The 18,562-nt window shown below is 40.4% G+C and overlaps 1 protein-coding gene across 1 annotated transcript in view; it reads right to left on the reverse strand.

Annotated features, from left to right (window-relative positions):
* ANXA7 (annexin A7) overlaps window positions 1–18,562 on the reverse strand; it is a 29,680-nt gene that overhangs the window by 5,692 nt on the left and 5,426 nt on the right. Inside the window, exons 3-10 of the mRNA XM_058188580.1 lie at window positions 18,297–18,386; window positions 16,783–16,823; window positions 12,522–12,624; window positions 7,713–7,807; window positions 5,810–5,923; window positions 2,721–2,891; window positions 1,819–1,989; window positions 1,626–1,701 (exon numbers count right to left, since the gene is read on the reverse strand). Coding sequence (XP_058044563.1) covers window positions 1,626–1,701; window positions 1,819–1,989; window positions 2,721–2,891; window positions 5,810–5,923; window positions 7,713–7,807; window positions 12,522–12,624; window positions 16,783–16,823; window positions 18,297–18,386 — 861 coding nt within the window. The remainder of the gene's footprint in view (window positions 1–1,625; window positions 1,702–1,818; window positions 1,990–2,720; window positions 2,892–5,809; window positions 5,924–7,712; window positions 7,808–12,521; window positions 12,625–16,782; window positions 16,824–18,296; window positions 18,387–18,562) is intronic.

An 18,562-nucleotide genomic window follows, 5' to 3' on the forward strand; every position in this document is an offset into this window, starting at 1 on the left:
GATTGGAGACCCCTGCTTTGCTGGCTGAGGGACTCTGGGAGTTGAAGTCCACAAGTCTTAAAGGGACCAAGGTTGGAGACCCCTGTTTTGCTGGCTGAGGGACTCTGGGAGTTGAAGTCCACAAGTCTTAAAAGGACCAAGGTTGGAGACTCCTGCTTTGCTGGCTGAGGGACTCTGGGAGTTGAAGTCCACAGGTCTTAAGGGGACCAAGGTTGGAGACCCCTGCTTTGCTGGCTGAGGGACTCTGGGAGTTGAAGTCCACAAGTCTTAAAGGGACCAAGGTTGGAGACCCCTGATTTAGTTCGTTGAGATTTGTGATTTCATTTTTAAACTCGGTGTTCTATATAATTGGGAATCTGTCAGAATGGAAGAGAGGGAAAAAACAAGTCAGAGGGAGCACTAGAACTAAATCCCTGACAATCCCCTTGATTGCAAGATCGCTCTTCCTTTCGGTCCAACCATTTTTCTACTTGCAATCTCAAATTCTCCAGAAAAACAACAACAACAACAAAAACAGATGATCGTGAGTTGCTTTATTTATCATAAGGATAAATACTGGCAAATGAGAATGACTGGAAGAAGTGGGAGTGACTCCATTCCAGCTCCCAGCCATAGGACCTTTTTTTTAATGGAACCACTTATTGAAAACAACCCTCTCAAAGGATGCAAATGACCAGCTGTCTGCAAGGAGTATTAATCCTTCCATTCCCCACCATCCTGTCAGAGCAGAAGAAGCTTCTTGGATGAGAAGTGAAATGTCTTCAAAGAAAAAACAAGGAAGTCCAGTTGCCTCCTGAAAAGAGCACCTTTGGGACACTTATTGAAAAGTATCTTCAAAGAGAATTCACTGCTAACCAAAAGTTTCGTTCCAGGACATCTGTTAAATAAGATAATTAAGCACACTTATTCTTAAATTACATAATTTTTCTGCTTTTAATTCCCTGAGAGAAGATATTATAAACCTTGTGTTGTGACCCAGGTTCCTGGACCCGGACTCCTGGACTCGGATGATTCAGAAAGTGAGGGAGAAGACCTGGCCAGCCCTGCTTCTCTTGAGCCCTTTCCCTCCCTGGCACCCACTCAAAGGGAGGAGGAGGGGCCGGCAAAGCCTGATTCCCTAGAGCCTCCTGATTTGGCAACGCCCCAAGAACAGTTTTGGAGTGATGCAAGATTACGGAGACGTGATCGACGTGCGCAGCAGCGGAAGAGTTGGGACAAAGCCAAGTCATAATTGTCATGCAGTGACATCTGCAGAGACTATAAATAGGAGGCGGGACTTCCTGGTTTTTTGTCTTGGACAAAGTAATGAATTGGCGCGAGCTAACTGTCTCAATGGAGGGAAGAATATATTCGTGAGTAATTCTGGCCTTATCTATAATTTCCTCATTATCTCCAGAAACTTGGCAGGCCCGTGGGTAGACGTGGCCAGGACATGTATCTATGTAAATAAAAGGAAAAAAGAAGGCCTCTGACTGACTCTTTGCTGGGAGTATTAGGGGGAGGGAAACAGAACACCTTGCTTCTAATCGGTGGCACCTTTCAAAAACTGATGGTTAATTTTTGTGGATCCTTGAAAATCAAATTCGCAATATAATTCAAAAAGAAAAATGTGGAAAATAACTTACAAATAGCCTTCAAGCCACGCTCTACATTTCCTGAAAATTCCCGGCCAATGCTGCTTAATAAATCACGGTTAGCTATCTGGAAATAAATGTCAGGAAAATGAAAGAAACTGTATAAAAAATCATTTTTTTTCCCTTTTGCAGGCAACCGTTTACTTAGAGGTGCCCCACCCAATCTTCCTGTACTTCGTTGTACCTGTGAATAAGCTTCCACGGTGGCTTTCAGCTGGGGGAAGCTTCTAGATGCGAGGATCATGTTGAAGCAAGACTCATCCGTTCCCAGCTTTCCTTCCCCAGCTTGGTAAAGTCGTTGCGCATCCTGCTGAGCTTTTTGATAATCTACAGTTTGATTCTCGTCCCGATTACCCTGCAAAGAAAACCAACAAGTTGACCTTTATAATTTTATGTTGTAAGGGTAAACTTGCCTATCGAAAATTATAAGAACCTATGCTACTTCTATGGTCAGTTTCTATTTACCATCTCAAACAAAAAATGTATCTGGCTGCATATATAGATGACAGCAGGGGTGAAATGCTCCCGGTTTGGACCGGACCGTCCAATCCGGTAGCAAAAATCCCTGCCTCCCCCACATGCCCATCTGAGCCGCGCGATCATCAGAGGGTTTTTTTTTTACTTTTAAAAGCATTTTTTCTTCGGCCAAAACAATGCTTTTAAAAGTAAAAAAAAAAAGCCACTGATGATCACGTGGCTCAGTGGGATCGTCTGAACCTTTTAAAAGTATTTTTTCTACAACCTCTTCAGGCAAAGAAGTTGTAAAAAATATTTTTAAAAGGCTCCTCTGGCGATCCCAGCTGAGTTGCCTGATCATCAGAGGCTTTTAAAAGCATTTTTTTTACAACCTCTTCAGTCGAAGAGGTTGTAGAAAAAATGCTTTTAAAAGTTAAAAAAAAAGTTGCCAGTGCCCAGAGTCACATGGTGCCCCCCCACCAAGCCACACCCACCGGTAGTAACAAATTTTACATTTCACCCCTGGATGACAGGAAGCTAAAAATAGTGGGTGATAGCAAATACCCTAAGTTTCAGTATATGAATATGCTTCACAAACACATATATTGAGAGAGAATGTGGTTATCTCACCTGACACATAGATACTAGCAATCGTTCAAAATGACCAGATGTATCAGCCCGAATATCATGCTCAATATCTCTTCCAAATTCACTCTTGTAACATCTGACTATTTCTTGAATCTCCTGATTTGTTCTTGTGCAAAGAATTTCAATCAATACATTTTCTTGGGTACCTGCACCCTGAAAGCAGAAAAACAAAGTTGCCGTATCAGCCCCAAAAAGAGTGCTAGAAAAATGATCACGTACGTCTTTTATAGTACATCAACATTATAGTACATCAAGCTAAGCTGCTTCATATAATAGAATATACTGCAAGCATTAGCCACATTATGCAATGCCCAACTCGCAAATAAATCAGTATTAGATTCTATCTTTGATCCCCGCCGCCTCCTAATTTTCTCTGTAGTCCTGGCTGGTTCTACTTCCTGATATTTCTTAATGTACATTACAACCTTCCTAGTTGTGGAAAGACAATCGGCCACATAAGTTTGGAAAGAGTGGAAGCTTTTATATGTCAGAGTCTGAATGTCCTTTGGCTTCTCCAACTTCTTTTAAATAGTAAATTCCTCAATTATAGTAAAGGAGCGATCTTAACATTTTGGATTTTCTTCCCTTTTCTTAAGCAATCTTACTGCTGTCCCTCTCAGTCCGATTCGTTTTTGTGCCTTCTTTCCACTTACTGCCCCATCTCTCTGATGCTTTTCTTCACCTCCTACGCTCTACTGCCTTTCTTCTGTCCCATACAAATTAGCTGCTATCAGGGTTCAAACTGAGCCTTAAGGAAGCTGCCCCAGGTGCCATTTCCACTACTGAAGCTTATGGCTGGTCCAGCCAGGCCTCCCTTTCAAACAGAGTAGTCAGAGAACTGTAGACAACTCCTGGGAACCAGAGCTTTTCAGTTCCTGTTGGCATTTTTGGTGCTCACACTGGGAGTTGCAGAAATGTGGACACAAAAATGATAAATACGATTTGACAGGCATAACATCCAGAGCTGGTAAGATCTAGGAAAATCATTCCCAGAACAAACAAATACCATTTTGCTTTACTAGCAATAAAAGAAGAGGAAGAATAACACTAGGTTAAAAAAATCATTCTTGCTTAGAAATTCAAATGAATGAATGAATGCTCTAGAGCAGGGGTCTCCAACCTGGGCAACTTTAAACCTGGCGGACTTCAACTCCCAGAATCCCCCAGCCAGGTTTGCTGGCTGGGGAATTCTGGGAGTTAAAGTCCGCCAGGTTTAAAGTTGACAAGGTTGGAGAGCAGGGGTGTCAAATTCAAGTTGTCACAGCAGCATCATGTGACCTATCAGGACTTTTTCCCCTTCGCTAAACCGGGCGGGGATGTGGCCAGCGCGTGACACATCCGGCCCACAGGCTGGGAGTTTGACAGCCCTGCTCTAGAGTATCTTGGTGATGATATTCGTCCTTGGAAGGAAAGGATAGCACAGAAGGATCAGAAATCTTTAACTTGATTCTAATCAATAAGGGAAACAGTTGAGGAAATGGAAATAACAGGAACATTTCAAGGAAAGTGCGGGATTCTTTTATTTTAAGGGAAGAAAACTGAATGCAAATATCTATTTTAAATATAAAGTGGGGAATTTTATTACAAGCAGTAGTGAATGTGATTCATGGCAAGAGAAGCAAGTAATAAAACGAGCACCAAAAGGGTAGGAATTTAGTATCAGAAAAGAAATCACATTGGTCTGATTCTGAAAAAGAAAGCTATATAATTATCTACAACCTTGGAAAAACTTCACAGTATAGCTAGTCCTCATTTAAGGACCCTTATGGGATCAGCAACTCCACTGGTAAGCAAAGTAGTCATTGTGGGAAATGACCTGATTGCAACTTTGCTTTCCAGCTGGAAAAAGAGACGGCCAGTCAGTTTCACACTTTTGTTTGCCTCCTCATCACTCCCCCAACCTTTGGAAGCCTGGCCTGCCTGCTTATTCTTCTATACATATTGAAAGCAATCCTGCTGGGAGCTGCAGGCAGCCAGTAGTGCTCTCTTGAAACCCCTTCTCCAATTTCTCCATCTTGTGAGGAAGGGCAGGGAAATAAATTAAAACAACAACAACAGTGAGCAATCTCTCCTTTGCTGGTGCAATTGCATTCCTCTCAATATGTAGAAGAGCAAACAACTTATTCTCTTGTAATCTCTTCCTCTCCAATCTGTTCTGGGTGGGAGGGAGGAGAAGGATTAGATAAAGGAAATATTGCCTTTACAATCTTACAAAGATTGATTTACACACACACACACACACACACACACACACACACACGGAGGCCAGCCTTCCAAAGGGCAGGAGAGTCGCTAGGTAGCAAACAAAATTTGAAAGTATGAAACCAAGTAGTCTTGTGTCTTTCCAGCTACATAGCACAGTCAGAGTCCTGAGATTGCCCACCTACTCTGCTTAGCAGAGCTGCTGGTGCCAATTAAAATCATCCAGCAGGAGCTACCTGTTAATTGTGAAGTTAACAGCCACTCACAGCCCCTCTCTGCCAGCCTTTCCAGATAAGGAATCAATATTTTATCTCAGACATCCTTACAGTTACAGTTCAAACCTTCCTTATCTAGGTTAAAAAATGTCTTGTTGAAACTGAGATATCTAAGCAAAAAGGAAAATGGAAAAATTAAGATTATTATCCTTTCAGTCCAAGGTTAAAGTTGCAACTTTCCAGAAAACTAAAAAGAAAATAAATATAAAGATACCCTTAACCTTTCTGGTTCAAGGAATTATTATTTGGGAAAACATACATAAATGTCTTTATAACATTACACCAGGATTGTTTTTAAATTTCTGCATAAGTAACTTCTGTTTTTAACTGAGTTTAATATCCATTATTTTTATGTGATCCAGCCTATTTGATCAAACTAGGAACTTGGTGCAATAGATACCCCCGAATTCCCCTCAGAAATTTCTATCCAACAGTGATCTTACATTGTTTCCACACATCTCCCTATATAATATAACTTTTACCTAATTTTTTGCTTAAAAATTGACATAGTTTTTGTCTAAATGACAATTTACAATCATTTTGCTCTCACTGCTTTTATTTTTGCATCTAATATTTTTTAAAATCAACTCATACCTTCATTGCATGCCTTAAACTCCAGGCGTCGTAATAGGTGCATGGCATGAACAATGCAAGGATCAGTTCTTCCATGTTGCCACTTAGCTCTGACTTCAGGTCTTTAATTAAATCCTGTCCAGTTATCAAAATAAGTATTCAGAAGTATTCACAAAACCGTAAACATATATTTGAACATATACTCAAGACAAAAATTAGCTAGGGTAAGATACATTTCAAACAGAAATGAAAGGAAATAGACTTATTTTTTATTTATATTAGGAGGCTCCAATTATTTAATTATTTTTAAACAATTACTTTCAATTAGTAAGTGTAAAACTTAAATGCAGTTTTTTAATTAGTAAAACAGGACTGAATAATAATAATAATAATTTAATGAATATAATAGCAACATTATTATGAATGGACAGCAATGCATAAGCATACTTACCCCAAACACTAGAAGCAAATAACTGTAGCAATTAAGAAAACATAAATAGATAAAGCAATGTAAAATATCAACCCATAATGCAGGCAATTCAGATATTCCCAACTAAACTGTCAATTTTCCAACTGGCTCACCCTAATCTAGATTTGCATTTTATTAAAAAGCAGTTCACAGCTTCTGAAAAATGTCTTGTTCAAAAAGACAACATCTGGATTTCCTTCCTCCGCACGGGCTGAATTACAATGGCAATTTGTGCCAGAATTTCCATCACTGAGCAATGAGATCATACTGCAATGTCACATGACCGCATTACATAGTGATGGCAATCCCAATAGTCCTGGTTGCTGTTGTTAATTCCAGAAATGTGTGGATCATTAAGTGGGAAGAAATGGGAGCCCCAGGCAAACAGGCTGGTGAATGAGACCTATGGTAAGAGCTACAGGCAGGCAGGGATTCTCCGGCAGATGCCAAAGTGGGGGCAGGTGAAAAAGCAGCAAGAGCAGGAGTGATACATCCACCTCCTGCCAGCTTCCCCATTGACTTTGCTTCCAGGAAGCCAGCAATCACGTGACTGCAGGGATACTGCAAGGACCAGCCATCAATCCCCCTCGTTCAGCACCATCAAAATTTTGAATGGATGCTGAATGAGTGATCAATAACCGGAGGGCTACCTGCGTGTGCTGAGTGCAAGCAGATGGTCACATCCAATTAGCAAAACACTCAAGTGGTAATTATTTCTTACTTCCTTGAAGCCAGGTGAAGAATGGAAATTTTACTCTGTACATAAGTATAACTTGATTTTTTTCTTGAGGTCTAAGACCTCAAGAAAATTCCTTGAAAATTGTAGGACATTCAGAGGAGAAACTATCACTGAACACTGAATTGAGTGTTAATACATTAAATATCATTCCCACAATGTAAAGTTCAGTAAAATGGGTCACACACGAATGGAAGATCAAACCAAATTTCCTTTAGATCTTTCTTAGCTCTGACAATCAGAAAAAATGTCCTGCCATATTGCTACTCTTCCTTTGTCAATTACAGGGAATCCTCAATTTACGACCACAATTGGGACCAAAATTTCCATTGCTAAGCAAGATGGTTGTTAAGTAAGTCACACCCAATTTTACAACCCTTTTTGCAACGATTATTAAATGAATTGCTCCAGTTATTAAGTGAATTGTGTGATTATTAAACAAATCAAACTTCCCTTACTGACTTTGCTTGTCAGAAGCCAGCTGGGAAGGTTGTAATGGTGATCTCATGATTCATGATTCATGATTGCTGCAACTGTCATAAATATATGCCAGTTGTCAAATTTTGATCACATAACAGTAACGATGCTGCAAGAGACTTAAATGCAAGGACCAGCTGCAAGTCACTTTTTCCGTGCTGCTGTAACTTTGCAAAAAATAAAAAAATGTAAAAGAATAGTCAAGGACCAGCTTTTTGGAAAAATATAACCAACCATTTTACCTTGCCATACATAGTCTTGAAAGCAGATTTAATTTGTTGCCTCTGACTATTTGAACGGTTGGCAACAACGTCAATGATTGCTTGCTCATCCGTACCTTGGAAACAAGAAACATGTATAGTCAATTTTATATCACAACCATTCCGCCATTCCACCCCTGAACGTTACATCGAAAAGCCTGCCCCTCACCCTCATTTTCACTCCTCAAATCATTTCTCTGTGATGCTTATACTTAACTAGAGACCAATTAGAAAACAAACAAGTGTGGCCGACTGGAGCTATGGAAGCTCCACAACAGGGGTGTCAAACACAATTTCATTGAGGGCCACTGTAAGGCCCAACCTCTCCCCCTTATTCAAAACAGTAAAGACTCTTGAAACTTGGAGAACCTTTTATTGAACAGAGGGGATAGCAGGGCGAAATCAAAGCAGGCTCTGAGATCCCTCAGGCAATACAGTATAGAATAAAGGAATTAGAAACCCCTCCCAACAGTCCAATGTGGATTCAGCCAATCTGTAAGTGTGAAGATGTTATTGTACTGGTCCCTCTGAGAAAGTGATAAAGGAGCTTTCTCAGAGTCATCCTCCGCCAGCTTTCGGACAATACAATCCACATGCCCCCCCCTCCCCTTACATTCCCTAAAAGGTGCAAAAATGCCAGGGCACCTAGGCGCCAAAGTAAAGGTTATAAATCAGTAGAATACAGGATATGGGATACATAAGAAAGCAAGCAATAAAGTAGATAATGCAAGCAAGGCTCCCCCTTCCCCTGAAGAATGGCAAATTCACGGATCTGACATACTGCCCTCCTTAGAAAAAAGGATAATCCACCTAGAAAGAGACATATTATAAAGGAGATGGTTAAGAAGGTTTGTTTGAGTATTTCTGGTGGAATTTCCTTAAAAGTGTACGGCTTGGATAGGTTTCTTAGCCACCCACTCATTTTGAGATGATGGCAGGTGCCTCCAGGCTACCAAATATTGCATGGAGCCATAGTGAGTGCATGAATTGAGGATTTCTTTAATTTCAAAATGTTGTTCTCCTTCCACCATAATGGGGACCGGAGGTGTGGGTTTGGCTGGTCTGTTGTCGGAGGTAATTTCAGGTTTGAGTAAGCTACAGTGGAAAATGGGATGGACTTGTCTGAGTGCTTTGGGGAGGAGTAGTTCCACTGTGACAGGATTTATAACCCTTGCAATGAGCTATGAATTTCGGTCCCAGTTTCTTTGAGGGTTGTAGGTATTGCAAGAATCTTGTGGATAAATAAACTCTATCTCCAACTTTGAACAATTTTGGCTCAGCCCTCTTCTTGTCTGCTCAAGCTTTAAAGGCGGCTCTGGCTTCCCGCAGGGCTAATCTGACCACTGGCCAGGTGGTTTGCAAATTATGCCTCCACTCTTTAAGGGAGGGGACGTTTGGTTCTTCTATGGGTAATTCTGACATGGGAGGGAATTCCTGGCTGGGCCACCATTTCACTTGGAATGAAGTGAATCCAGTGCTGCTGTGCACTGAATTATTGTATGCTACTTCAGCAAAAGGTAAACGGTCTGTCCAATTATCCTGTTGGTAGTTTATAAAACATTTTAAATGTTGTTCTAGCACCCCGTTTGTGCGTTCCATCCCACCCCATTCATCTGGGGGCTTAAGCCTTGGGCGGTGCCTAGTAGGTTCAGGAAAGCCTTCCAAAATTTGGAGGTGAATTGGACTACCCGATCAGAAATAATCCTTTGGGGAGCTCCATGGAGGCAATAAATGTGTATCAGAAACATCTTTGCCAATGCCTTAGCTGTTGGGATTTTTGGGCAGGGGATGAAATGGACCTATTTGGAGAAAAGATCCATTACTATCCAAGTAACGGTATTTCCCACACTTTCTGGCAGTTCTACGATGAAATCCATGAAGATTTATCTCGAGGGTGCTGAAGGTTCAGCTACGATTTGCAAAAGTCCAGGGGATTTTCCCTGCCATCTTTTAGCTGCAGTACAGAGAGGGCCACGTAGCTTTCTATGTCCTTTTTGAGTGATGGCCACCAGAACGGCCTTTTGATGAGGTGCAAAGTTTTTACAAATCCAAAATGACCTGCCAATCTGGAGTCGTGGCATCTCTTCATAAGGTCCAGTCTTCGGCTTGCTGGAACATAGTTTTCCACCCAAGCTAAATCGCCTTTAATTAGGCAATTATTTTTGTGGGTTTGGAACCAGTCATCTTTGGCTAGAGCTTCTTTAAAAGCCTGGGTGGTGCTATTGTTGGTGGGCAGGAATGGCTTGGCCTGCGCCCTTGTGATTACTTTAGCTGCCAGCTGGGGGGTTTGGAGCAAGGGTTTAATTATTTTGGCTTTGGTGCTATTATATTGGGGTTTCCTAGAGAGAGCATCCGCTAGAAAGTTCTTTCCCCCGGGAAATATTTGAGCATGAAGTCAAACCGCTTAAAATATTGCGCCCAGTGTACTTATTTGGGGGAAAGTTTTCATGGGGTCTTAAGGGCTTCTAGGTTTTTGTGATCAGTCCAGACTTCAAAGAGGATTTTATTCCCCTCAAGGAAGTGTCTCCAAATGAGGAAAGCCCAACGTACAGGCTATCTCTTTCTCCCAGATAACCCACCTCTGTTCGGTTTCGGTTAATTTTTTGGAAGTGTAAGCGCATGGTTGCAGCTGGCTTTGTTCCTTCTTTTGGAATAGGCCAGCTCCCACTTCTAAATCGCTGGCTGCTTGTATGACAAACGGTTTATCTGGATCTGGGTGTTTTAATACTGGCTCAGCTGAGAACAGTTGTTTAAGTTTCTCAAATGCCGCTTGTCATTCCATTGTCCATTTCAGTTGTTATTTAGGTTTTGGTTTGTCTTCCCCTTTTGTTTTTAGCAGGTTAGTTATGGGGAGGGCAATTTTTGCATATGCTGGAACAAATTGGCGGTAAAAGTTTGCAAAATCTAAGAAACTTTGCGTGTGCGGGGTGGCTCCCAATCGATTAGGGCTTGTACCTTTTGTATCCCCTTGTGGGATATTCGATACCCTAAGTAGTCTATTTTCTCCTGGTAGAATTCACATTTGGAAAGTTTTGCATAGAGCTTCGCGAACCAGAGTTTGTTTAGGACCACTTTGACTAATTTTACGTGCTCTGCGTTGGTTTCTGTGTATATTAAAATGTCATCAAATGTTACTAAAACAAAGGCGATCATTGTAGATTTTAGAAAGAGCCGGCATAGTCATACTCCACTCAGTATCAACGGTGCAGCTGTAGAGGTGGGCAACAGCATTAAGTATCTGTGGGAGCAGATAACTAACAATCTGATTTGGTCTCTGCACACATCATCCTTAGTGAAGCATGTAAACCGGTGTCTGCATTTCCTGCATCGGAAATGCACATCTTTCTCCTGGCCACTTTTTACAGAGGCACGATTGAAAGTGTTTTAACAAACTGCATCACTGTTTGGTTTGGTGGTAGCAGTGCCTCAGATAGAAAGTCCATACAGAGAGTGGTGAGGACAGCCGAGAAGATTATAGGAAGCTCGCTTCCCATTATTCAGGATACTGCTTATAAGCTCAAAGCATTGTTAGAGATTCCACACACCCACTTCATGGTCTGTTTCTGTTGCTCCCCTCTGGGAGGATTTTTTGAAGTATTTCTAGGACTACCTGATAATCAATCCATCAAATAATATTTATTTGGTCAATGATCAGGAGACAACTTCCTGCCAACTTCAGCAAACATCAGCTGCTAGTTGACCTTTGCCTTTTTTCTGAGCAGATAGGCATATTTCTGAGCAAAGCATGGTCTACAGTTCTCATACATACACACATATTAAAAATATCTAAGGAGCATCCTGTATGTGAATTCCAGCATCCTTAAAAATAAAGATGATTTTTTTAAAAAAAATATCTAAATAAAGATAGGGTTTCCCTTTGCAGCACATTCACTTTTCATTTAAAATTAAAATAATCTAAGCTCTTTTTAAAAAAAATAAATCCCATGGGACAGGAAACCAAGAAGGCAGGTGCCAACTGTCCTGGTGATCAAGATAGGCATTTTAGTGGGTCCAAGGTTTTGCACTGGGTCTCAGTCGACTGTGGCAAAATGTCTGTGCATTTGGGTTTTCACAAGTATACCACAAATACCACAGATGTCACAGGACATCTTAAAATGTGTTTTCAGCAATCCAGACTAAGGGAGAAAGTTTACAAACACGGAAATGTCAGGGAAAAGTCTGAAGGGCATCTTTGACATTACTCTGGTACAGAGGTCTCCAACCTTGGCAACTTTAAGCCTGGCAGACTTCAGCTCCCTGGCTGGGGAATTCTGGGAGTTGAAGTCTGCCAGTCTTAAAGTTGCCAAGGTTGGAGACTTCTGCTCTAGGAAACAGGTCTATGGAGATTCTCAACCTTGTCCCAAAGGTATGTTTCTCAAAAGTCAACTGGACTTTCTTGGTTTTTTTTCTTCGAAAACATTTTGCTTCTCTTCTAAACAACTTCTTCAGTTCTGACTGAATGATGGGGAATGAAAGAATTTATATTCTTTGCAATCAAAAACCAAAATCTAGCAAACAGGATTTATCCCAGTTATTATTTATTCACCTTTAGAGCTCAGTCTTTATAGATTTTGTCCTTTGATACTGTTGCCCAGTTCTCTTTTTAAACAAGCTGAACCCATGAAAGTAGAAAATAATATTGCCAGCATCTCTGTTGCACAATAATTGCATATCATTATTTCTAAAAGCAGTAATAAAGTATCTAGAGAAAACAGAAGTAAATCTGTGGCTTTTGTGCTTAAATCTAAATGTAAACACCTCATAAATATTCCAAAATATAAGAGCTCTTACCAAATCCTTTCATAGCCTTGCGCAAAATTTCTGCATCTCTTCCTGCATCAAAGTTAGGAGCTGGTCGAATTGTGCCTTGCATGCTCTGAGTTAATGCTGCAGACTGAGAATGAAAATCTATGTTATTACAAAACTTGATTCTTATTAAGAATTTGTTCAACTTTAATAATCAAATATTGATTACTACCATGTGACAGTCAGTGGACCCAGTGAAATGCTGTGATTATAATTTACTTGGATTTCAGTAAAGCATTTGATAAAGTAGACCACAATCTATTTTTTTTTAATTTGAATTTATATCCCGCCCTTCTCTGAAGACTCAGGGCGGCTTACACTGTGTTAAGCAATAGTCTTCATCCATTTGTATATTATATACAAAGTCAACTTATTGCCCCCAACAATCTGGGTCCTCATTTTACCTACCTTATAAAGGATGGAAGGCTGAGTCAACCTTGGGCCTGGTGGGACTTGAACTTGCAGTAATTGCAAGCAGCTGTGTTAATAACAGACTGCTTTAGTCTGTTGAGCCAGCAGAGGCAGCTATCTTATTTGATAAGATAGAAAAATGTGGTTGGACAGCATCACCACCAGATAGATTCCTAACAATCGCACTCAACTTGTAGTCCTTAATGGAACTGCATTGGAAGTATGCAATGGGGTACCCCAAGGCTCTGTCTTAGGCTGCAGACTCTTCAATATCTTCATTGTAGCATGGATTAAGTACAAAAAGGCATTCAATTCTCTGCCACACGACTGGATAGTCAAGTGCCTAGAAATAACGGCAGTCAGTAGAATCATCATCAGACACTCTGTGCAAAGATCGATGGCACAATGGAAGACACAGTTGTAGGTCAATGGTGAGAAACTGGGAGAGGTTAATATCAAGAGAGGAATAGTTCAAAGAGATTCACTATCACCACTACTATTTGTCATTACACTATTTCCTCAGTTAACGGTACTGAATAACTCAGGCCATGGCTATAAACATCAAAAGCATCAGTCAGGCTATTCCACCTCCTTTACATGGATGATCTGAAGCTGTATGGAAAAACACCATCAGAAATAGAATCATTGCTCAACGCTGTCCATATATACAGCCAATATATTGCAATGGAGTTTAGACTGGACAAATGTGTCACATTCACTATCAAATTAGGAAAAATAGTGAAAATTGAAGGAATTAAGATGCCCCATGAAAATAACATTAAGAGTCTGGATGAGGATGATTACTACAAATTAATACAAATACTTCAAGGTGACAACATCAAGCACACTGAAGTCAAGAAAAAGATTAGAGGTCAACATATCAAGAGAATGAAGAAGATCTTAAAATCCAAACTCAATGGAGGAAATACCTTCAAGGCAATCAACACCTGGGCAATTCCAGTCATTAGATAGACAGCTGGAATAGTGGACTGGACTCAAGCAGAACTAAAAACAATGGATAGGAAGACTAGAAAAATAATGACAATGAATCACGCCCTTCATCCATGCAGTGACATTGACAGACCTGCCTAACTAAGTCAAATAGGTGGGTGTGGATTGTTGCAAGTACATCAGAAGAAGAAGAAAGGGCTTTGGAAGAATATCTGAAGGACAATGTAGAAGATGCACTGAACTTAGTATGGCCAGGAAGGCTTACTGACATCTGGAGAGATCAAACTGGCCTACAAAAAAAGACCAAACGCAGAACAGAATAGAAGCAGGGGAACACAAAGCACTCTATGGTCAGTACATTAAAAAACTAGCAGAGAAAGCAGATCATAACAAGACCTGGAAATGGCTAAGAGCAGGAAAGTTGAAGGAGACTGAGGGACTAATTCTGGCTGCACAAGATTTGCTTTAAGGACAAATGCATACAAAGCCAGAATTGAAAAGACAGGAACAGACCGTAAGTACTGTCTATACAAAGAAGCTGAAGAAACAGCAGACCACCTTGTAAGCTGCTACAAGATCACCCAGACTAACTACGATCAGCAACATGACAAATAGCAACAATGGTGCTTTGGAAGATCTACAAGAAATATCATTTGCCTGCAAGCAAGAACGGGTAAAACCATAAAATAGAAAAAGTCTTAGAAAATGAAGAAATTAAATTGCTCTGGGACTTTAGAATTCAAACAAACAAGCACCTGCCACATAACACCCCAGATTTAGCAACTGTCGATAAGAAAGATAAAACAGTCTGGATAGCGTATGCGCGGCAGTGCCTGGAGACAGCAGAAGAGAAGAGAAAGAATTGGAGAAGATAACAAAATACAAAGACCTGCAAATAGAAATAAAACAACTGTGACAAAGGCAAGCAAAGGTAATACCAATAGTAATAGGCGCCTTGGGTGCAATCCCAGAACATCTGGAGCACCACTTGAACACCACTGGCATTGACAAATTTGCATTCAGTCAATTGCAAAAGGTGGCTTACTCAGAACAGCTTCCATCCTGCAACGATAACTGTAACACCATCAAACATCCAGATCTGCCTATCCCAGGTCCTTGGTAAGGACTTGATAGGTAGACAAAAATGCCAAATTCAGTCTGAACATCTGGCTGACTATGCGAATATTATATTATTATTATTATTATTATTATTATTATTATTATTATTATTATTATTATTATTATCATCATCATCATCATCATCATCATCATCATCGACCACAATAATGCAAACTGAATTCTAGTACTAATGTGACCAAGAATAGAAATTTATTAATCCATTAATGGTGATAATTGGCTGCTGCCATCTCTTCCAGCCACCAAAGATTTTCTCTAGGGAAGGAATACCGTATTTTTCGAAGTATAAGATGCTCCAGAGTATAAGACACACCTTAGATTTTGGGGAGGAAAATAAGGGGGAAAAAATCTGCATCTGCCTACCAGCATCCATTGGTAATCATCTGGCTAGCGTCCTGCCAGTGTGTGGGAGACTTGAGAACTGTTTGGAAACTGTAACAGTATTTGCTGTGTGAGCAACAAGAAGACAGCAAGGAGCCTGGGTGTGGCTTAACTCAACTGTTCTGTCCTAAAGCTGCACGCTGTGCTGAGCTCTGAAACTAAAACTGAAACTCCTCTCCTCTGCTTGTGTTTTGCTTATATTTACTACCACATTAAAAAACCTGCTTTTGGTATTGTATATTTACTTCATGTGTTATATTATATATAAAGAGAAGTTATTGAATCCTGCTGAATCAGTTACTTGTGTGTGCTTTCCGGATGTGATTGCTGCTGCAAACTCTGACACATCCTTGTAGCAAATACCAAACAGCCAGGTCAGTTTCAGCACATTATTACAGCCTGATTCAGCACGAGCAGCTGATTGGCGGGTGGATCGGCCTTCCGGAAAACCCCACTCAGCCGTTCCAGGCTGCAGGGATTGCCACAGACCATTGCCGCCTCCATGCCTCTCGTTTTTGGCCTCTGTGCCTCGCGTTTTCAGCTTCCAAATGCTCCGTTTCAGACCCGTTCAAGGCTGTGGGGATCGCCAGAGCACACTGCCGCCGCCGCTACTCCCCACTGCCTAGAACCACCCAAAAACGTGATGTGCAGAGGCCATAAACGGGGCATTCGGAGGCACAGAGGTCAAAAACGCAAGGCACAGAGGCGGCGATGGTCTGTGGCCTGCAGCCTGGAACAGGTCTAAAACACAACGGCTAAAAATGGCAAAGGGTAGGGCCGGTGGGTGGGTGGGGCTACATTTGGCTACATTTCGTCTTATACTCGGAAAAATACAGTAGTTAATATATAGGGAAGACAATGAAGAAAATGCAACCTAAAAAGGAATGTGCAGATGAGAATATTTCAGACTGTGACCCCAGATCAATTCTGATTGACTCGCTACGTAGCTTCAGTAAGGCAAGCTAAGTCAAGGAAGAATACTTTACAATAACTACCATTCATTCAACTTGAAAATAATTGCAAAACTATGTCCTTTATAGATCAGAAAACAAGGCTGGTTTGAATGAATGGTGGGAATGGGTGTAGTTTAGGTCTTCTTAGGGGCTTTACTAAACTGGAGAATTTTACATGTTCCAAATGATCAAAAAGTTTAATAAGCCCTCCAACTGCTGTTTTCTATGAGAGAAAACCACAAGCCTTTTGTCCGTTGAGCCCAAGTGGGCTTTGACATTTAGGGAATGGAGGAGAAACAAGAAGCTTCCATGGGGGATATATAGTGAAGGGTAGTTAGCAACCAATCTGCTAAACTAGATGTTTCACTGAAACAATTCACACTAATGGATTTTTATAGCAGAAAATAACCTACCTGCAGGGGTGTTGATGGTGTTTGTCCACCAGGATAGCCAGCTTCAAACGAAAAATATAATATATGTAATTAATACCTTACATGCATAACAGATTATGACCAAATATCAACGCTCATAAAGGAGCCTGTCTGAGAAACGTGTACCTCTCTTTCAGAACCAACTATTCATTTGATATTACAGCCTGGAGCTCTCTAATATTTTACCCAAGATAATTTTCAACAGTAACTGAAGGTATCTAATCACACTTGGGTTAAAAAAAAGGAAATAGAGTTGGTAGTAGATCTAGTGCAGCAATGAACATACTATGACTCAGGGGAATTACTATGATTCAAGGAAATGGGTATATCTAGTTTAGTGAAAAGAAGGACTAGGGGTGACATGATAGCAAAGCTATCACAAAGAAGAGGGGCTCAACCTATTGTCCAAAGCATCTGAGGGCAGGACAAAAAACAATGGATGGAAATTAATCAAAGAGAGAAGCAATTTAGAACTAAGGAGAAATTTCCTGAGAATTAGAACAATTCATCAGTGGAACAACTTACAGAAGTTATGAATGCCCCAACACTGGAAGTTTTTAAGAAGAGACTAGACAGTCACTTGTCTGAAATGGTATAGGATCTCCTGCTTAAGCAGGGAGTTAGATTAGAAGACCTCCAAGGTCCCTTCCAACTCTGTTATTCTGTGTTTTTAGCAAGACAGAAAAAGACAGTCCTACATACTGTCGTGAAGCCAATTTATTACAGCTGAACAAATTTTATTTATATCAACTACTGCTATAAATTGTGGTACTTGTGGACACACACATTGCACCAAAGCAATATAACCTATAAAACACAAATCAGGACTCCCAACAGCTGTCAGCAGTAAGAAAGTATGTACATTTTCCCTGATGCATTTTAATATAAAAATCATTTAAATCAGATTTTAGATTAACTGCTATAGGTTTATTGTCATTTTTGAGCTTAAATTATTGTTTGCTTTGTTTCCTTTGTCGTGACAGTGAGAACAATCAACAAGTGGAATGGCTTGCCTTCAGAGGTATTGGGTTCTCTTCTAACTGGAGGCTTTTAAAAAAAGAGATTGGACAGTCATTTATCTAGAATGTTATAGGGTCTCCTCCTTGTGCACGGGGTTGGGCTAGAAGACCTCCAAGGTCCCTTCCAAGTCTCTTATTCTATTATTCCGGAATGCCAGAAGGCTCACATGCTGTTTCTTCCTAATTTCTGTACCAGTTTTCTTTATTCTCATGTGAAATATTGTACAGATGCATTTCCACTGAGCAGCATAGCATGCATTGTGTTCAGCTTCACAAAGCCACTTTTAAAAGCTACATTAAGCAGCAATCACACAACTGATTCCAAAAGAAACACCAGTAGACTACAATGGCACTAAGCCTGTGTACAGATGTTGTTTCTTGAATCAATGTCTATGCATGGGAACATATATTAGGCTGCAATGCATTTTACTTCTAAAGAAGCAAAAATATGATTAGGGCTTCTTATTTGAATTATACCTGGTACTGAACCACCTCCACCGTAAGTTTGGGATTGAGGCTGTGGATAGCCAAAACCAGAGCCAGAGGGAGGTACTCCAAAACCAGCACCTGGAAGAAAATGCTTATTAATTTGCAGATTAAAATCCAAAATTTACAAACCAAAATATATAATTTATGCAAAATAATTTCATTATTAGCAAAAGCTGTTTTCTAATTACTGCTTCTCTTATCCACACAATACCATACTAGTCAAATTTTATATGCGTGAGACATAATTTTTTCTT

This window comes from Ahaetulla prasina, chromosome 6 (genome assembly GCF_028640845.1).
Source record: "Ahaetulla prasina isolate Xishuangbanna chromosome 6, ASM2864084v1, whole genome shotgun sequence".
NCBI lineage: Eukaryota > Metazoa > Chordata > Lepidosauria > Squamata > Colubridae > Ahaetulla > Ahaetulla prasina.